Consider the following 16715-nt stretch of genomic DNA (forward strand, 5'->3'; position numbering starts at 1 on the left):
TATGGACACTAGCCACCGAGACATTTCTGAAAATATCTTCTTTTGTATACCACATATACAAGTTTTGAACAAAGTGAAGGTGAATGATGTGAACGATGACTAAATTTTTTATTTAAACTCCTTTATTTCTATAATTTTTTTATGAAATATTTATTTCAGTTTTTTACAGTGTAGAGTAAAATAAATATTTGCATATATCAAAATATAAAAGCTTATCAACATTTAAAATGTATATTTATTGACATTAGACCTTAAGATATGAAGGCCATGCTTTCAATCTATTTCTGTTAAAGAAGTAGGTAACCTTCAAAATTAAAATTGTGTCATCATTTACACGCCCTCTTATCATTTCAAGCCTATATTTCTTTCTTTTGCAGAACACAAAAGATATTTTGGTAATATTAAAGATATTAAACTTTGGTAACAGAACAGCACAGCCCCCATTCACTTCATTTGTTACCAATGCAAGTGAATTGGGGCTTTTAACAACATTCTTCAAAATATATTTTTTGTGTTCTGCGAAAGAAAGTCATACAGGTTTGAAATGACAAAGAGGGTCAGTAAATTATGACGATAAAAGATGTTCGATCTTAAAGACATTTTAGTTTACCTTACACGATAAGATTTTTTTAACAGTTTGGGTCTAACGCTGGGTTGCCACTTCAATGTAAAATCTGTGTTCTATGAAGCAGAACCAGCTGAGAAGCTCAAGTCTGAAGGTCCTCTAAATTTATTAGATGATGGAGTTAATAATCTCTACTATATTTAGAGTCTGTAAAGGTATAATTGCAGTAAGAATCTTTCCACTGCCCTTCATTTCCATCCTAATATCAGCATGCATGTGCATCCAGTTTAAATATTTAGACATGGGCAAAAAAACTGAAGAACTTTCCCAAGTAGACGTGTGTCCTGTCCTCCCTTCTCTCGCTCTTTCTCTTTCTAGTTTGCGCTCTAATTTTTGTCTACATTCCACCAGCTTCTCCCAAGCTATAAATAACCGGCCGAATGAAAGGAATAGAGACTAAGAGTGAGACTGAAAAAGATGGGACAGAGGAAGGGTGAGTTGAGGCGGAGGGGAAAAAAGAGAAAGAAAGTTGTAGGCTGTGGGGGGTGAGTTTAAATGAAACCAGGTGGGGTGTCGGTGTGTGCGGGGGCTAGTGCTTATGTGTATGGAGGGGGTTGGTTGGTAATGTGTGTGAATCTGTACGCTGTTCTGTTGTTCCAGAGTTGGACAAATTTGGAATTTGGGCCACAGACCAGGAATTTTCATCCTGGGGGGTATAATGGGGGTTCTGGGGCGGAGGTTGGCCGTACAGGGGGGCTGTATGGGGGTCGGAATGGGCTGTCCTTCTCTCTTCCGACTTTCCCTCCCCTGCATACATTCATAGTCCAGCTGTCCGTCTCCACGCTCGCTCTATCAGACTGAGGGAGGACAGAAGACGTGCAAGAGGAAGAGGATCCTGGGTGCTGACCGGAAAAACATTGCGGAAAGAAACGTGCAGAAGAAGCTTGGCCTGTGAGTATAGCACATTTAAATATATAAATATAATTTTATATGAAAATATTTGTGAATGCACTGAAATGTAATGATATCATATGATGGTTGTTGTTGGAGGGGGGTCTCTGGGACGTTGTAGACATGATCATGTATGTCATTCAGGAATTTAGGTTATTTGCCACATACAGCGTGCAACAAAGGACGAGATAAAGAGATAAAGAACAGACTAGGGAAGTTTAAACTTGAAAAAAACGTTTTTTGAAGGGCTGCACACGTCACGCTCGCTTTCCACAGCCTGCAGACACCACACACTCCAGTCTATTGAGAAAACAATCAATCACATTATTCAGCACTTTCCATGTCTCCAACCGAACAAGCTTAAAATAGTGACCGTCGTATCATCTTACAACTTTCCGACCCAGCACATGCATAAAAATTAATTTAATTTCTTTTTTGCCCTAGCATTTATTACTCAACCATCATCATGGTTTTTACACATCTCAACACGTCTAGCTCTGAGACACTCTGCTGTGTTGCAAAACTTTCCAATGGCTTTTCCAACCACTGTTTCACAACCAGATTAATGCCATTCACTGTAAGTGGTTATTTGATCCCTGCGAACGTAAACGGGTGACTTTGTTTAGATAATGTCTCTATTTTTGAAAACAAAAAGCTGATTCATACTCGCTGCTGTCTGTTTATACGAGATGGTTTTATTTGCAAGAAATGGCAGAATGGGAGCATTACACATAGACAGCGCGTGGCCAGAGGTTTCTGAGGACAAACAAAAGGTTGTGGTATTCTTGTGTTTGCGTGAAAAAATTTCTGGACCCCTTTGGAAATACAGGTGTTGTTACAAAAATGACCACATAATAAAGTGACTATGTGAGATCAGAACAGGGAACACTACCTTACTGTTCTTACACAGACCACTTCTATACCCAGCAGTTACGTCATGTTTGTTTATGTATTTTGTTCATTACTTACATTAGTTGTATTATTTTATATGGCTGGATGCTGACTTGAGTATTTGTGTAAAAGTAGAAAGTGTGATGGGGCATAAAGAGAGTCTTAGTACAGACCTTTGTTACAGCCACTGTAGCCTTTATTAGAATTTCTACTTGACATTTGCATTTTGAAAATATTAGTGAAAGTTTACACTAAAATGTAAGTTCTGTTATCACTTACTCACCCTCATGTCACGAGGCAGAGTAACATCAATGAAAGTAGTTGGGGACCAGGGATAACCATGGCTTGCATACTCTGCCACATATCTTTTTTCTTTGTTTCATTTTAGAGTGAAATAACGTATTGCATTAGATTGATGTTAGAATTCCAGTTTTGGCCAAAGATTTGGCTTATTTTAATGTTAAGCATTAAGAAAATTGCTTTTTTCCCAATTACTTTCATACAGCTGCTGTACTACTAAAATTAGACTTTTAGTAAATGTAAAGAATCAATATCATGTTTGCACGTCCACATCGTCACTTTAGAATTGTAAGTTTCTATCTGACATTTCTGTCAAAATTGAGTTGACGTATTCCTATTCAGTGAACTCATTTACATTATGTGATGCATTTTCTTTACATTGTGCACAAAGTCAAATGGAATGCAAACACTTTAAAGCTCAATATCTCAAACTCAGAATGCATGTAGACAGAACCTTATAATTCCAATCGAACAAGTTCAACTATGTTTTGCTTGGAAATTAGCTTGTTATCCTAAATGTTGTACTAATAATTACATTTAATTATTTAATGCAATGACATAAATAATTTGCTAACACTTTACAATAAGGTGCTATTTGTTAACAATTGGTTAATGCATTTGCTAACATTAACTAACAGTGAACAATACTTCTACAGAATTTATTAATATTAATGTTAATTTCAGCATTTACTAATACATTATTAAAATCACGGTCACTGTTGACATTAGTAAATGCACCATGAATTAACATGAATAACTATATTGACATGAACTAACATTCATAAGGATTAATAAATGCAGAAAAAAGTTGTTCATTATTATCTAATGTCAGCTAATGCATTTACACATGTTTACTAATAGTACCTTATTGTAAAGTGTTACCAATAATTCTTTATTGATTATAGACACATAGGAAAGAGGTTTATGAGTAGCCTAGTTGTGATGTGCAAATATTATGGGAAGCTAGTTGAATTTTAAACGTACATGTGCACTGACCACCATTGTAGATTTTCAGTGTAATGCTGGCTGAACAGACTCTCTTAACTGTGGGCTATACATGACACTAGACAAGTGTGTGTTGTGTTTATAAAGGTGGGAGCGAGGTAGGCAGATAGTGTTTGTCATTATACATGTGTGGTCCTTGCACTGTGCTTGTAAGGTAAGGTTTTGTTACACAACATTTAAGTCTATATATGTACTGTATACACACGCTATTTTAAACCCAGCTTTGGGTCAAAAAGGGACAAACCCAGCCTTTGTGTTAATTTAACCATATACAATAGGTTAAAACAACCCATCATTTTAGGTTGAAACAACCCAGGATAGGTTATTTTATAACCCAACAGTTGAGTTTGTCCCTTTTTAACCCAACATTCGTAGAGTATATACAGTATTGGTTAGCTTATGTATGAGCAACAAACAAAACTAAAGTGCTGTACTTAAAGTGCTTCACCATAATTTATTATGCCCTAGAACAAGCCATACAATGACAACTGCACTTAAACACATGAATTATTATGAACTATTCTATTCTGTATTATACAGAAACTGCTAAAAGTATATGCAGTTAATAAACCACACTTGGATTTTATTTTCATTGGATAATAAAATATTAAACCAAGTGCTTTCTCAGAACTAACTTAATTTTCCACAGCCTTTTTAAAATAACTTTCAATCAGATCGTGTGAAGGTCATTGGATGTTAAGTCAGTCATCAGTAGACTGTAGATGCGCATGATTCCGAAAGGACTCAAACATAAAAAACACGTAGGCATACACTGTAAACGTTTTTGCTGTAGTTATGCAGCTAGTTGCCAGTAACTTATTGTAGATTTATGTCATTTATTGGCAACAGTTTGTTCAAAGATAAATTAATATTAAACATAAACAAGTCTTTATCTTTACAGAAACAAACCGATAAAATAACAGCCCTATGCAAAGCCTTGTTGGAACCAGAAATCCACATAAACCTTTTTCAGTTTTTTTCTAATTTTGGTTCCCAGAATGCTTTGCATGAGGCTGTTATTTTATAGTTTTTTTGCTGTGAGGATACAGATTTGTTAATGTCTAATGATCAACAAACTGTTGCCAGTAAATTACATAAATGTTAATCTACAGTAAGTTACTGGAAAACTGCTGCCAGTAATAATGTTATTTCTACAGACATTTTTCACAGTGTAGTTCACCCCAAAATAACAGTTCTGTTATCATTTATTCACCCTCATGTTGTTCAAAACCTGTTTAGGACTCTTTCTGCTGTGAAACACTAAAAAGGTATTTTCAGAAATTGTGGAAGTTATAAAATTATTATAGCCAGAAATGTTTCAACGTAAATCACAAACTAAATCTAAAACACCTGGTATATGATTGTTTAAAAGGGGACTCTAGTGCATTCTGGGAAGTCACACTTGACCTTTCTGGTGAACCATGGAGGGGGGGGTTTCCCAGGAACGCGATACTCTGGGAAACACAGCAATGGTCCAGTTGACAGTTATGCAGAGTGGTACCCACATCCTCTCCACTGACATTCCAGAGGGTCAACTGCCCCTCGTCTGAGGCATGGCAGACTTCATCACTCACACCCACACTCTGGCCAAATCACTGGACATAACTTCCTACTGGCCTCAAAGTTTGTTATGGTAGATTTCAGGTTTTTCCCAGTCCTATGCAAAGCCACCGGGACAGCCTGGATCAGGGGACTACTGAAACCATAAGTAGCATGTACGTCAGTCTTGAGTAAAGAGTAATTCAGACAGCCGAGATATGTGCAAGCATATTTGTGTTTTAACAAAGTTTAACTGTGTGTCTTGCATGCTTGATCCTGCAAGTCAGTTATTTTCACGTGGTTTTGGCAAGAAAGCACAGCTCTGTTTGGAAACTGATGTAACTCAGTCAGAATGTGCAGATCTGCACGTCACCTTGTGGCTTTCTGTTCGTCACACCGAGTCAACGTGACAATACTTTTGTTCTTGGTTCTCTAAACCTTGTGTGTTAGTTTTAGGCTTTTGGTCATGTTTTTTTTGGCTCTTGACTCCTCAGGAAGTCAAAATGGTATTTTTTGAAGTACCTTCAAGCACCATCGTAATAACAGTTTATAACAAAGTATTATATTAATCTCTGACATCATCACTGTGCCATGATATCACTACAATACTTTTGTGACGGAAGAGTGAAAAAATGTAGTTTTACTATTAAAATTAAGTGCCCTCATGCGAATTAACATTCTCTTGCCTGGACAAATGAATAAAACAAGTATAGTACTGGCCAAAAGTGATGTCCAGGAGGGAATATTTGTATAATATTTACCCCCTCAGGTTGAGCTATCAAAATATAAGGTGCATGGTAAAAACACTGAAACCTAGTAAAAGTACTGTTTGCACAAAATTATTTTACAAAAAGGCAAACCACAGCATATCAGGGAATATGGGTTTCATTCAAAGAAAAACATTGAAAAACAAAAATCTATAGATGCATAGATAGAATACATGTTTTATTTGCTGTTGAAATTTATTGATCCACTAGTGTAGTACTGGGCCTTGACTTAAAGGGACAGTTCAACCAAAAATGTTGTCATCATTTACTCACCCTTAGACTGTTCCAAACCTGTATAGATTTCTTTGTTCAGCTGAACACATAGGAATATATTTGGAAGAATGTCAGAAACCGAACAGATCCCATCCCCATTGACTCCCATAGTATTTATTTTTCCTACTATGGCATTAATTGGCGGATGATATCTGTTTAGTTACTGACTTTCTTCTAAATACCTTCATTTGTGTTTAGCAGAACCAAGAAATGTATACAGTTTTGGAACAATTTGAAGGTGAGTAAATTATGACAGAATGAGGAACTGTGCCTTTAAGCTTACATTTTTGTCAAGTCCCAAAGATGAGCTTCATTTTACACTTCAAGTGTGAAGGTGTAATGTACATATAAAGTGTTCAAAATACTTTCAGAATATATGTGACCAAGTAAAACCCTAAATCGCAAAAAGATGGTTTTAAATGGGTTTTCACAGATTGGGTCACATATCTGAATTAAAATGGACTTCTTTGGTTTTTTAAGTTTGGCATTACTTTTGGTAAAGACTGAATATATATTGTTTTACATATATTTTGTTTGAATTGCAACGATAATGTGATAAAATGATAGCAATTTCAAAATAACCACCAGGGGGAGTCACATCATCAAGCAATTTGTTAGGCCAAGCACCATGAGCATAAATAAAATAAAAGCTCCAGATAATAAACTAAAATTGTGGTTATAATTTAATAATGTGATGTTACTGTAATGTTTTAAGCTGTTTCTGAATATTCTCTTTATTTGTTTCTCATCCACAGATTCCTTCTGTAACCTCTCAGCACCATTCAGTCCATACCAAACTTCTACAAGTGTGTGCATGTGTGTCTGATTCCTTCTCTTTTGTCAACACTCCCAGAAGTGTGTTTTCCTCTTTGCTCATAAGAGACTGCTGAAGATGTGTGTGAGGATGCGGCCCATGTATCTTTTGGTGTTTTGTATGTGCATCTCTGTATTTCTCCACTGCGCTATTTCACAGCCGCCCACAGAAACTGACACCTACACGGTATGAAGGGACGAAACCTTTTTCTGCCTCTCTTTTCTGCTCATCTCTCCCTCTTTGTTTCCTCACCATATAAAATGTGTTAATGATGTGTGATCCTTTCAGGCCATTATGTTGTTAATCTTTGAAAATAAAATATATGATTTTAAATTAAAATAGTTACTACTTAATATAATTAATCACATTATATAATAAATAAATAAAGTGAAACAAAGAAAAAAATGCCCTAATTAATCTGTGTGTTTTTATGTCATAGGAATGTACAGATGGGTATCATTGGGATCCACAGATACAACATTGCAAAGGTACATTTCCACCACTCATCTTCTACATCACCTCAAACATCAACATCTCTAACGTGTTTAAATGTGTGTATGCAGATATAAATGAATGCGAGACAATCCCAGAGGCCTGTAAGGGAGAAATGAAGTGTTTCAACCACTATGGCGGGTACCTGTGCCTCCCTCGCTCTATTTCTGTCATCTCCGCCAATGAGCCACCAAACCAGATTCACCCCAATTTGGAGAATGTTGCCAGCGAGCCTTTCAATCCGTGTCCTACTGGTTTTGAGCCTCTGGGAGACAGCTGCACGGGTGAGCATGTGTTTTCAGAACAGGTGTTTGACGGCCAGCGTAAACAATAGAACGCTACTGTTGAGAGTCACTGAATCATGTGTCCTAAGATCAAAGCTGTACGTGAAAGTGATAGTAGTTGTGGTTTTGGGGGACATTTTATGCAAGTTCTTCACACTTGAATGATTCAGACAGAAACAGGTGGTATTTAGAAGGCGGTCAGCTAGCTTTTGTGCTCAGACATCTGTGGGAGTCTCGCTGAAGTCTTGGCAGGGGTCTGATCTGCAGGGGGTCCAAGAATTCAAGACTGAAACATCCCAGCTGTTGTCTACTGTCAAGAGGAAGTGAATAGAGAAAGTGTTACTCAGAAGCGGCACACAGGCACTCACAAAGCGAGCGAGGGTTTCTGAAGATCCCATGAGTTGTTAGCTGTAAACTAATAAATGTCTTGGCCGCAATAAAAACATTCCAGAGTTATGGCAGCTACAGGGCCATAACTGAGACCAGCAGTAAGCGGGCCAGAGATGTATCCACTATCAATTTCTATCATTCTGTCTCACAAACGCAGATGTGGATGAATGTGAACGAGACACGCATGATTGTCAGCCAAGTCAGGAGTGTCTAAATACAGAAGGATCCTTCACCTGCCAATGTCCAGACGGTTACCGCAAAGTAGGCACGGAATGCATCGGTGAGGAATTTTTAAATCTAAGGATCACTTTTAAACCTGAAAAATGGGACAGTTCACCCAAAATTCTAAAACCTATCATATTTTACTCACCCCCGAGTTGATCTGAATCTGTATAAATATCTTTGTTATGATGAACACGGGGAAAGATGTTTGGAAGAATGTTTGTAACCAAACAGTTCTTGGCCACTATTGACTACTTGAAAAATTACTTTATACATTTCTTTCTTCTGTTAAACACAGATGAAGATTTTTTGAAGAATGTAGGAAAGCAGACAGTTCTGGGCACTTTTGACTACCACTGTAATTTTTCGTACAATGGTAGTCAATGGTGGGCAAGAACTGTTTGTTACAAGCATTCTTACAAATTTATTTCTCTGTGTTCAACCAATCAAAATTTGTATGGAACAACTTGAGGGTGAGTAAATGACAGAAGTTTTATTCAATTTGATCGCTTTAAGAAATGTATAGTCTCACCCAATAATAAAATCAATACAGTTTATGTAGCTGGTAAGGTTGTTTCAATCTAAAATTATCAAAATAAGTGTATTGTGTTTATATTAAGATTACCTGCACATAAAAAAGATCTACTTTTTGATCTAAAGTTCATACTTTTCAGACATTGATGAGTGCCGGTATCGCTACTGCCAACATCGCTGTGTTAATGTCCCAGGCTCATTTTCCTGCCAGTGTGAGCCTGGTTTCCAGCTGGCGAGCAACAATCGCTCCTGTATCGGTAAGCCAACCCACATGCTGCCTCCCACGCCCTATTTTGCCATACCCTGAGTCATAGGTCAACACACCCTACACACGCACAAACACTCGCAATCCAAACCCACATACTTGCACAACAACATCCTACACTTCATTTTATTTCAACAGAGCCAAAATCTAAAGCTCTGAAAGAGGACTTTGTGCTCGATGGAGGGATGTTAATGCTGTTAAAAGGAGGAAAAAGCTGGAGTTAAATGAAATGTTGCTTAATACATCTCTGAAATAACTCATTTTTGGCCGAAGTATTTTAGCTGCTTGAGTTTTCAACATGACAGTAAAAAAGCATTAAGAGGCACAGTATGTCAGATTTTTGCATGAATATATAAAAAAACCTCTAGAGCAGTGGTTTATGGACCACTATGCTAGTGGTTTATGGATATTTTAACACTAGAATACACTAGAACAGTCATCCTCAATAGGCTGCCCGCGGTCCGGATCCAGACCTTTGATTCGTTCCATCCAGACATAGCCCAATAAACCATTTAAAACTTTTGACTTTTTTAATTGTTTAAATTGATCCGTGCGTCTTCACAACGGAGAATCCCATCACACACGCTCTCAGGAACATTTATGTAATTTACCTTTTGCCACTATATGAAGTGCCAAACGCGCTTCATTTGATACCTTTCCACCTCGCACGCGCAGCTTCTCTCCCGCCAAAGACGTGCCGCGTGAAGAGCAGCAAACACGTGCTTATTTTAACAACAGTAGTGCAGACACGCAGAGCAGGAAAATGGACACTCAACAGTAAACAAAATGCGGGGAATATTAAAGCATTTGTATCCGTCAGTCTGTTTACTGTTTGCTATTTGTCTCCAACATTTCAATCAGATTTGTGATATTTTATGAACCATAACGTTTTCATCTACATTGAGCATTAGAATTATTTGTCAGCATGTAAACATTTGTGACCCTGTGAATTGATTATTATAACAAGCATCAAAGATTAATTTCACTAAGATTTTTGTATTATTCAGTAAATATTGAATATATTGTTATATTTTCACAGAATATTCTGTAGGATGATTTTATGTACGACTTTCTATATAAAGTCATTCTTCATAATGTAAAAAAATATAACATTGACAGAGTAATACCAAAGATAATATATATTATCAAGATGCTCCACTGCCATTACAATGAATGGAGAGGCATGAAACGCTCAATATGGCCGCTCTAGCAAAGATATTCCCGCCATTCAGTAGATGGTTCCAGTTGGCAATAGAAAAAGACTGACCATTCTCTGATGCGGTGCTTATGTGAGGCGCTCGCCAGCCTGTGCCAGAGAGTAGCTGAAGTAGCATGGGAACTTACCAGACCAAAATTATTGATTGGAAATATGCTATTTGATTGCGATTTTAGAAATATCCGCCTTCCAACGTTTAAAGAGACAGGACTGTTAACTTGCTATGACGAAAATAACTGCCCAGAAGCATTGCAAACATGGCCGCCGAGTGGCACGACTTCTGTAAACGGACTTTGGTAATACCATGTCAAAGATTGAAATCATAGTCAAATTAAAGGGATACTTCATGCCATTTTGGATGTCAGTTTTACTTTACTAAGTGTGCAAAGAAAGTGATAGTGGGTTTAAGATGATCAAGGGCCACAGCCATTCAATTTAAATCCATTCCTTTGGTTCTGTCGGTAGGAGGCACATACTGTATATAAATCCATAAAACAAGTGGAACACTGTATCTAATTTATCAGTCTTACGCTAAATGTTTTAATATATTATGTGCCATGAAATTGTGTTTGAGTTCAGATGTTGATGAGTGTGGCATGGGGGCCCCCTGCAGTCAGAGGTGTTACAACACATACGGGACGTTCCTCTGTCGCTGTGAGACGGGTTATGAGCTGGGGCCAGATGGCTTCGCTTGCAATGGTAAATTAATTGGGAGCCAATGCAAACAAAATACTTTTTAATACCTGTGCTTATTACACTTAATGGAACTGGAAATATGTTTTGTGTGCAGACATCGATGAGTGCAGTTTCTCCAGTTTTCTGTGCCAGTATCAGTGTGTTAATGAGCATGGGAAATTCTCCTGCGTCTGTCCTGATGGCTATCAGTTACAGGGCTCGCGTCTCTGCCAAGGTTCGTCTCAATTCAATTATGCTTTAAGTGACACACAGCTTTCCAATTTACTCAGAAGATTTGAGACACTCAGATCCTTTAAGACTTTGCACTTAATTTTGGTGACTCTATAGGTTTTTTTTAACTTTCAGACTTTTTATCTTCTTGCTGTCTATGTTTTACTCCAAAATCTAGACATAAACGAATGTGAGGCGGGAACTCATCAGTGCTCAGATGGACAAACCTGTGTGGACATTCATGGAGGTCATAAATGTGTTGACACCAAAAGCTGTCAGGAACCTTACGTACAAGTGGCTGACAAGTAAGTAAACAAAGCAAATTGTCTCACACAGTGTTCTGCGTTGGAATTTCAGAGGTATTTTCTTCTCCGTTGGATGTATTTTTTTTAAGCACAACTGACACAGTTTCTCAAACTGCCCTGTTTATTTTTCCATATCCCATGCCAGAGTCTGTGTCTCAACATCGTCTGCAAAGTTTCACAAACGAAAAACATGTGGTCACGTATTTCTAAAGAAATTTGTGGGAAATTTTAATCCAATATGTCTGACATATGGTACACATTCTCATTTAATTTGGTCCAGTTGTGGCGAAACAGTCATGAGTCATGCAAAAAACTGACCAAGTGGGTGAAAAGACTACAATTGTTCACTAGTTTTGTTTACTAGATTGTAAACTCATTTTAGGATTATTGTAAACAAACATTTAACAATCCAGTGGAATTCAGTGTGTCTCAAATGAAACCAGTCTCGACCACTCCAGTTCAGTTCAATTTAAGAAATTTTAAATTGTATCCATTCAGTTTAGTGAAGATCACTAAAAGTGTTCAGATCAAGTTAAATAAAGAATTTATATAAGAATTTGATAGCAAGTTTTTACTAAGTGATGTTCTGTTTCTTCATTTTAGTCGCTGTGTGTGTCCCATCACAACGTCTGGCTGTCGAGACCTTCCCTATTCCGTTCTGCATCGCTACATGAGTATCACCTCCGAACGCTCTGTTCCCTCAGATATCTTTCATATACAGGCAACCAGCGTTTATCCTGGAGCCTATAACACTTTCCGCATCCGCTCTGGAGATGAAAATGGAGACTTCTACATGAGGGTATGTTACAAATAATATAAATTGACTGTGTGTACTTCATAAATGTCTGTGCATATGATTATACTGAACACTGTCATGCAGTGTACATTCTAAAAACATCTTTATGCTGATATTTTTAATAGTTTATTACCTTTGAACAGAGAAATTTGCCAGAATGAATGACAACAATTAAAGCCACAATCCAAAAATCACTTGCATAGTGTGATATATTTCTTGCAGTTGTGTACTTGCATTATCCCGAATGTTCCCAAGAATGTACAAATCCAGAGAAATTCTTATTTAAAATAATGGCCCGTCCCTTGTCTCCCTTGTATTTATTGTGACTTAATATCCAGTGCTCCGCAGCAAATGCGGAATTGGTTATACAGAATATCTGTATAACCACTTTATACAGCATGCGTAGCATTGCATTCCATGTTTCTTGCAAGCTAATTCATTATGATGACATAAAATAAAATTCAATCATTACCTCGTCCTTGAACAGGATGGACGATCTCCATACGGCAGTAATCTCATGAGTCATTCTTCATTTGACTGACAGGTTATTGCTGTAAACTATTAGCATTTATCTGGCTTTAAAGCCACAATATGTAAATTTGGGCTGCTAGATGCAGCACTTGCAAAACAAGAAGCGAAGCTAAATGACGTTATGTTGGAAAGTGAACATGTTATTTACGGGAGGATCTATTGACAGAAATGCTATATAATATACATAACTTTGTCTTCAGAGGTGTATAAAGACCTTACGTAATGAAGCATTATGTTTTTATTACCTTAGAATGAGATATTTCTATCTACATACACCGCGGGTCTCCCTGCATAGAATTTGCCATGTTGTTTCTACAGTAGCTTTAAATGGACAAACTGCTCTACAGAGCACATTTTGTAAATACGTTATCTCCTTTGGCAAGGAAGCGAAAACGTGACAACAGTTTACTCTTGTGTCAGCCACCGTAGTGCTTGGAAAGGGAGTGGTGGAGTGAGCCATTTGTTGCACTTCGCAACCTCACGACTAAATGCCGTCAAATTTCATAAGCTGGACATTTAACATAGAAGAGTTTATAACAGTCTTGTGCATTTTATGTCTCTTTCCTCAGCAAATCAACAACATCAGCGCCATGCTTGTTCTCGCCCGCACCGTGAACGGCCCTGCAGAGTATGTGCTTGATCTGGAGATGGTTTCTGTCAACCCTCTCATGAGCTACCAGACCAGTTCAGCCCTTCGCTTAACAGTATACGTCGGGCCCTATGCCTTTTAACCGAGAGAGATGGCCAAAGAGGGAACCAGAGGTGGCAGAGTGGAAGCACTGATTGATTCTTCCAACAATGAGGTTTTATGAGCTGAATCTGCCAACATTTCCAAGATTGTACAGAGGTCATTCTCATGGGAGATGTAGCAACCAATGCAACTACTACATTAGAAGTCGTTAAAAGGATATTAGAGACAGGCACTATATTTTGAGGACAAAATGTCTGTACAATTTCAACTCACTATGTTGTCTCATATGGAAAACGTTTCTAGCTGCACTATGACTCCAAATCTGCTGTACGACTCATGTTTTGTGATACTCTCCCATGTTAAAGTATATTATTGGGTACAGTGCATCTGGAAAGTATTCACAGCTCTTCACTTTTTCCACATTTTGTCTTGTTACAGCCTTATTCCAAAATGGATTCAATTCATTATTTTCCTCACAATTCTACAAACAATACCCCATAATGACAATGTGAAAGAAGTTTGTTGGAAAAAAGCACATAAACATAAGTATTCACAGTCTTTGCGCAATACTTTGTTGAAGTTTATTTGACACCAATTACAGCCTCAAGTCTTTTTGAGTATGATGCTTCAAGCTTGTCAGAGTGACCATCAGGTTCTTGGTCACCTCCCTGACTAAGGCCCTTCTCCCCCCATTGCTCAGTTTTGCCGGGCGGCCAGCTCTAGGAAGAGTTCTGATGGTTCCAAACTTCTTCCATTAACGGATGATGGAGGCCAATGTGCCCATTGGGATGTTAAATTTTTCTGTACCCTTCCCCAGATCTGTGCCTCGATACAATCCTGTCTCGGTGGTCTACAGACAATTCCTTGGACTTCATGGCTTGGTTTGTGCTCTGACATGCATTGTTAACTGTGGGACCTTATATAGTCAGGTGTGTGCCTTTCTAAATCATGTCCAATCAACTGAATTTACCACAGGTGGATTCCAATCAAGTTGTAGAAACACCTCAAGGAAGATCAGTGGAAACAGGATGCGCCTGAGCTCAGTTTTGAGTGTCCTGGCAAATGCTATGAATACTTATGTACATGTGGTTTTTATTTTATAAATTTGCAAAGATTTCAAACAAACTTTCAAGTTGTCATTATGGGGTATAGTTTGTAGAATTTTGAGGAAAATAATGAATTCAATCCATTTTGGGATAAGGCTGTAACATTACAAAATGTAGAAAAAGTGAAGCGATGTGGATACTTTCCAGATGCGCTGTATTTCTTTAGAGAATGTTGTCCTCAGGATGAGAGGTGCAGTTTGCCGGGTCACTATAATAATTTCTCCTGTTCAATCAGACGTAGCAATAACAATATCAGGGCACAGAGGCTGTAAAATGCATCCTTGTATGTACCAAGCGTCAAGCTAAAGCCATTATTAATTTTCTACTATGTGTAATCCATCCCTGAGTTTAGTATTTGTTGTTATTCATTGCTGTTTTTCAGTAACCACTCAGTCATTCCAAACCTCTACCCCACCATCATCAATAATGTTCACAACATTACTTTGTGTCGTTTTTTTTATACCATTGCTGCCAATGTTGTATTTTCAATCCCGGATTTATTACTGTAATAAATTTGATAAGACCATAAAAATCTGGCTTCAGACCTACAATTGTTTGCATTCCTCTGAGCACATTTTCTTGGCACTTCTCCGCTATGCTTCCTCTTCCGCCTAATGGAAAGTCACGTTCAGTGCCCCGCTTAACCCTGACGCCCACCCTTTCGATCTCTTGAGTCATCTAACCACAGGATGGACTGGAATCCTGCTGTGGAGCTGTCCGCCTATCTGCAGTCTCATTAGTACAAGCCTGACGAGAAAGAGAACTTTGCTAAAGACTTGCTGTTATCAATATGTCTGCAGACGGTTATTTATAGCAGTGTCTCTACAGACAAGAGACAAAACATGACCCTCAACCTTACCTGCCATTCATATTTCATACTTCAACCTTTATACATTGGAATTATTCATTACTAGAGCTTCATTATGTTTTCTCCATATTTTACAAAAGTTAAAATGATAGTTAACCTAAAATGAAAATTCTTTGATTACTCATATGTAATTCCGGAAATGTTTATTTCTTCTGAAAAACACAAAGGAAGATATTTCGAAGAACGTTGGCAACCAAACAACTGTGGTCCCATTGACCTCCACTCTATGGGCACAAAGCCACAGAGACATTGTTCAAAATATCTACCTTTGTGTTCCACAAAAGAAAAGTCAAACACAGGTTTTACAATACAAGAGAGTGAATAAATGAAGAGTTTGGTTCCAAAATGAGAACTAGTGTTTGTGTTTTATTGTGTTAGTAAGGGGTATTTTCTGAGTTCTTATGACTTAAATCAAAACAAGCCAACTGCAGTTTGATTGATTGTAATTGGAACAAACAACAAAAATACATGATTTTTTAAGAATTTCAAAAAGGAGATATCTCCTTTTGGAACCAAACTCTTCAAATTATGACATAACTTTATTTTTAGATGAACTATCCCTTTAAAACAATCACCTGCCCTCAATCTATAACTTAAAACTATATTGAGTGATAAACTAAGAAAAAACGTAAGAAATAAAAATATAGTTTTTTTGGACATTATACTTAAACAGAATGACAAAATTGTACAGTTTTTTTTTCTTAACAGTGCTGGTGAATTCCTCTAAATTTATTGAACAAATAAATACAAAATATTTCATTCATACGTCATTCTTTTTGGTAAATATATTTTGCCCCTGTACTGAAGAGCCATTGATCGGATGCTCAGAAGCATTGGATTGGATTCAATTTATTGTCATTACACACATACAAGTACAGTGCAACGAAGCATCCGAAGCATCTTGCGTTAAAGTATATCTGGAAACCTTTCAAGGTGCCAGACAATGTAATTTCATTTTGAAAAGTACAATCCACTATCGCAAAACTGATAAATCTTTTCTTGAC

The 16715-nt window shown here is 37.4% G+C and overlaps 1 protein-coding gene across 1 annotated transcript; it reads left to right on the forward strand.

Annotated features, from left to right (window-relative positions):
• The first annotated feature begins 1416 nt into the window (after positions 1-1416).
• efemp2a (EGF containing fibulin extracellular matrix protein 2a) lies at positions 1417-15370 on the forward strand. Its single transcript, XM_079480425.1, has 11 exons — positions 1417-1516; positions 7047-7291; positions 7545-7593; positions 7669-7881; positions 8429-8551; positions 9168-9284; positions 11088-11207; positions 11299-11418; positions 11593-11719; positions 12323-12518; positions 13616-15370. Exons 2-11 carry the CDS (start codon positions 7184-7186, stop codon positions 13775-13777), a joined length of 1335 nt encoding a protein of 444 aa, XP_079336551.1. The 5' UTR covers positions 1417-1516; positions 7047-7183; the 3' UTR covers positions 13778-15370.
• Positions 15371-16715: the final 1345 nt, after the last annotated feature.

This window comes from Barbatula barbatula, assembly GCF_947034865.1.
Source record: "Barbatula barbatula genome assembly, chromosome: 18".
Taxonomy (NCBI): Eukaryota; Metazoa; Chordata; class Actinopteri; order Cypriniformes; family Nemacheilidae; genus Barbatula; species Barbatula barbatula.